The 2,500-nt window shown below is 44.3% G+C and overlaps 1 protein-coding gene across 5 annotated transcripts in view; it reads left to right on the top strand.

Moving 5' to 3' along the window:
- The window catches only part of usp53b (ubiquitin specific peptidase 53b), a 27,804-nt gene extending 25,396 nt beyond the window's left edge, over window positions 1-2,408 (top strand). For 4 of the 5 annotated variants that reach the window (XM_053619301.1, XM_053619300.1, XM_053619304.1 and 1 more), the window contains exons 16-18: window positions 281-729; window positions 1,691-1,802; window positions 1,944-2,408. In XM_053619301.1, the coding sequence (XP_053475276.1) occupies window positions 281-729; window positions 1,691-1,767 (526 nt within the window). In that variant the 3' untranslated portion in view covers window positions 1,768-1,802; window positions 1,944-2,408. Of the gene's footprint in view, window positions 1-280; window positions 730-1,690; window positions 1,803-1,923 lie in introns of all 5 variants that reach the window. The other variant, XM_053619305.1, reaches the window with a different exon arrangement.
- The last annotated feature ends 92 nt before the right edge of the window (window positions 2,409-2,500 follow it).

Raw genomic sequence — 2,500 nt, forward strand, 5'->3', positions numbered from 1 at the left:
GAATATAAATGTAATTAATTCATTATCTAAAGTATAAGATTAAGTATATTTAGTATGTATGTAAGAGTGTGTATGTAGTACATGTAGTATGTAGTATGTAAAAGTCAAATCATGTGACTAAAGTGTATTATTTTCAGAAAAACATGCTTTTCATGTATAAAAGATCATGTTTAAATTATAAGATAAAAATGGTTTTGTTGGTGAATGGTCTGAATAATCATGATGAATAATAACTATAAGCATATAATGAGCTGATTATAATTTCTGGTTTGAAACCGAGTCCCAGGCGAAAGCAGAGATACTCGTCCTCCGAGTGTAACAGCTCAGACGAGACGAGTAACACGGCGTCCGAGCAGGAGGACAGCGCCTACCGCTCCAGCACCAGCGAGACCGCGCCCGCCGAGTCGTCCCTGGCCCCTCACACTCCGCCCTCACGCCCTAAACACGCCCAGCGGGCAGCAGACGCCCGGAGAGAGCCGCCTTTCCGCCCTCGACTCCTCCAGACACCAGCGTCTGATCTGAAGTGTGTGGCGGAGCCGGAGCGGAGAGACGAGCAGACGAGCGAGACGGAGCAGAGCCGGAGTAAAGCTGGAGTCTCACTCACCACCTATTTCTCTGTGGACAGCTGCATGACGGACGCGTACAGACTGAAGTATCATCACCAGAGACCGCTGGTGCTCAGCATGGCTCCGCCTCCCTCCGATCACGCCAAGATCCGAGCTGACACAGGTACGGTACAGCTCATCTCTCTAATCTATCAGCTGTAGGAGAACTGAGTGCGTGCATGTAGTATTTGTGTATAAATGTTACACAGACACAGTGGAACCGTTTAGGGACCGTTTGGGAACCGTTTAGGGAACTCTGGTGTTAATAGACTTAAGTCATTTCTCAATAATGCGATCTCGCGTCCTTGTGAACTCGTTCTATGTCATCATCCGCCGCCGAACTTCAATTCCAATACACAAGAACGCAAGTACTGGGGACGTGTGAAATTTCCCGGATGTGTTCTAGATATCGAGGACGCATCGGATGCAGACCCGAGCGGACCGAACCCGCCTGAAGTCCCAGACAGACGCCTGACCCATAACTAACGTTTAACATCTTTTTAATGACAGTAATCTAAATAAATCACAATATGCGTCTAAAAAGAATGTTTTTGATGTTATGGTTTAGATTGAGATTTGATGAGGATGTTGAAAAGGCGAATAGAAGTATTTGAATTAAACTACGCTAGCTTCACCCTGAGGTAAATTAAACTCGTTAGTTTAGTTTTTATTTAACGTGAGGTTGCAGATTACAACATTAAAATAATGAATAATTAACTTCATTAACTTCCGCTTAATCAGCTGAAACGTATTTCTGAGTGAGGAGCACTGAAGAGACGACGTTCCTGTCCCACTACGAGAAATGTTCTGGGACGTCATTACGCAACAGGAAGCTCACATCTCAGTTCTCATAAAGATGCCTGCTGTGTCCTCCTGTCCTTCCGAGTCCGTTCTTCCGAGGTCTCCTGCGAGACCGGACTTCACAGAGACAGTCCTTGTTGTTCTTTCAGCTCCAGACTCCAGTCATCAGCGTGCGTCCGCGTGCGTCCGCGTGCGTCCGCGTGCTTTACGTGTTTGTGTTGTTCTTTATTTCTCCTCATCACTCAGTGTCATTGTGAACAGTCTTTCTTCTGTTTCTTCTGCAGGTTCAAACAGCAATAAATCCATGGCAAAGTGGCACCCGGTGTCTCCTAAAGGCCTGGACGAGCACGGATATCTGTGACGGTGTGGGAGAGAGGCATGTCCTCGTCAGTGCCAGTGCGTATAAACACACCACAGACCCTGTGTACTGAATCTGAACACGTGGAACACGCACCGCTGTGACTCGCTCATTTACAATCGCCTGTTCTATATTAAATTACTCTTCTTTTTTGTAAAGGGCCGTTGTGAAATATGCAGTTTAAAGCTGAAGGCCAAAGAGTCCTGGAAGAGAACGGATCATCACGGAAAGCCGGACGGTTTCATGCTTTATTGATGAAATTCTGACCGGGATAAAAAATAAGAAATAAAAAGTCCATCAGGTTTATTCCTCTCAAAAATCCAGAATTTGATCCGGAACAGAAGTGTAAAGGTCGGAGGTGAGTGCCTTCTCTCGGTGTCGTCATGCAGGACCGCGGCGTCTGAAAGGACTCTACCACCACGTCCTCTATATATATTTTTCAAAATTGTCTATGCATTCATTTTTATTCTTTGTTTAATAAACTTGATTTAAAACACTTCTATGCTTTATGTCTTTTATTTATTTATTTATTTATTTATTTATTTATTTATTTCAGATTTATACACTGATACACACCAGATGTGATGGATTTGGAACGTGTCAATAAACAGGATCAGGAGCAGAGATAAACCTGCTGCTGTACAGAATCAACACACACACACACACACACACACACACATATACACACATATACACACACACACTCCTCCTCCTCTACTACACCTGTACACACACA

The sequence above is a fragment of the Ictalurus furcatus genome, chromosome 29 (genome assembly GCF_023375685.1).
Source record: "Ictalurus furcatus strain D&B chromosome 29, Billie_1.0, whole genome shotgun sequence".
Taxonomy (NCBI): Eukaryota; Metazoa; Chordata; class Actinopteri; order Siluriformes; family Ictaluridae; genus Ictalurus; species Ictalurus furcatus.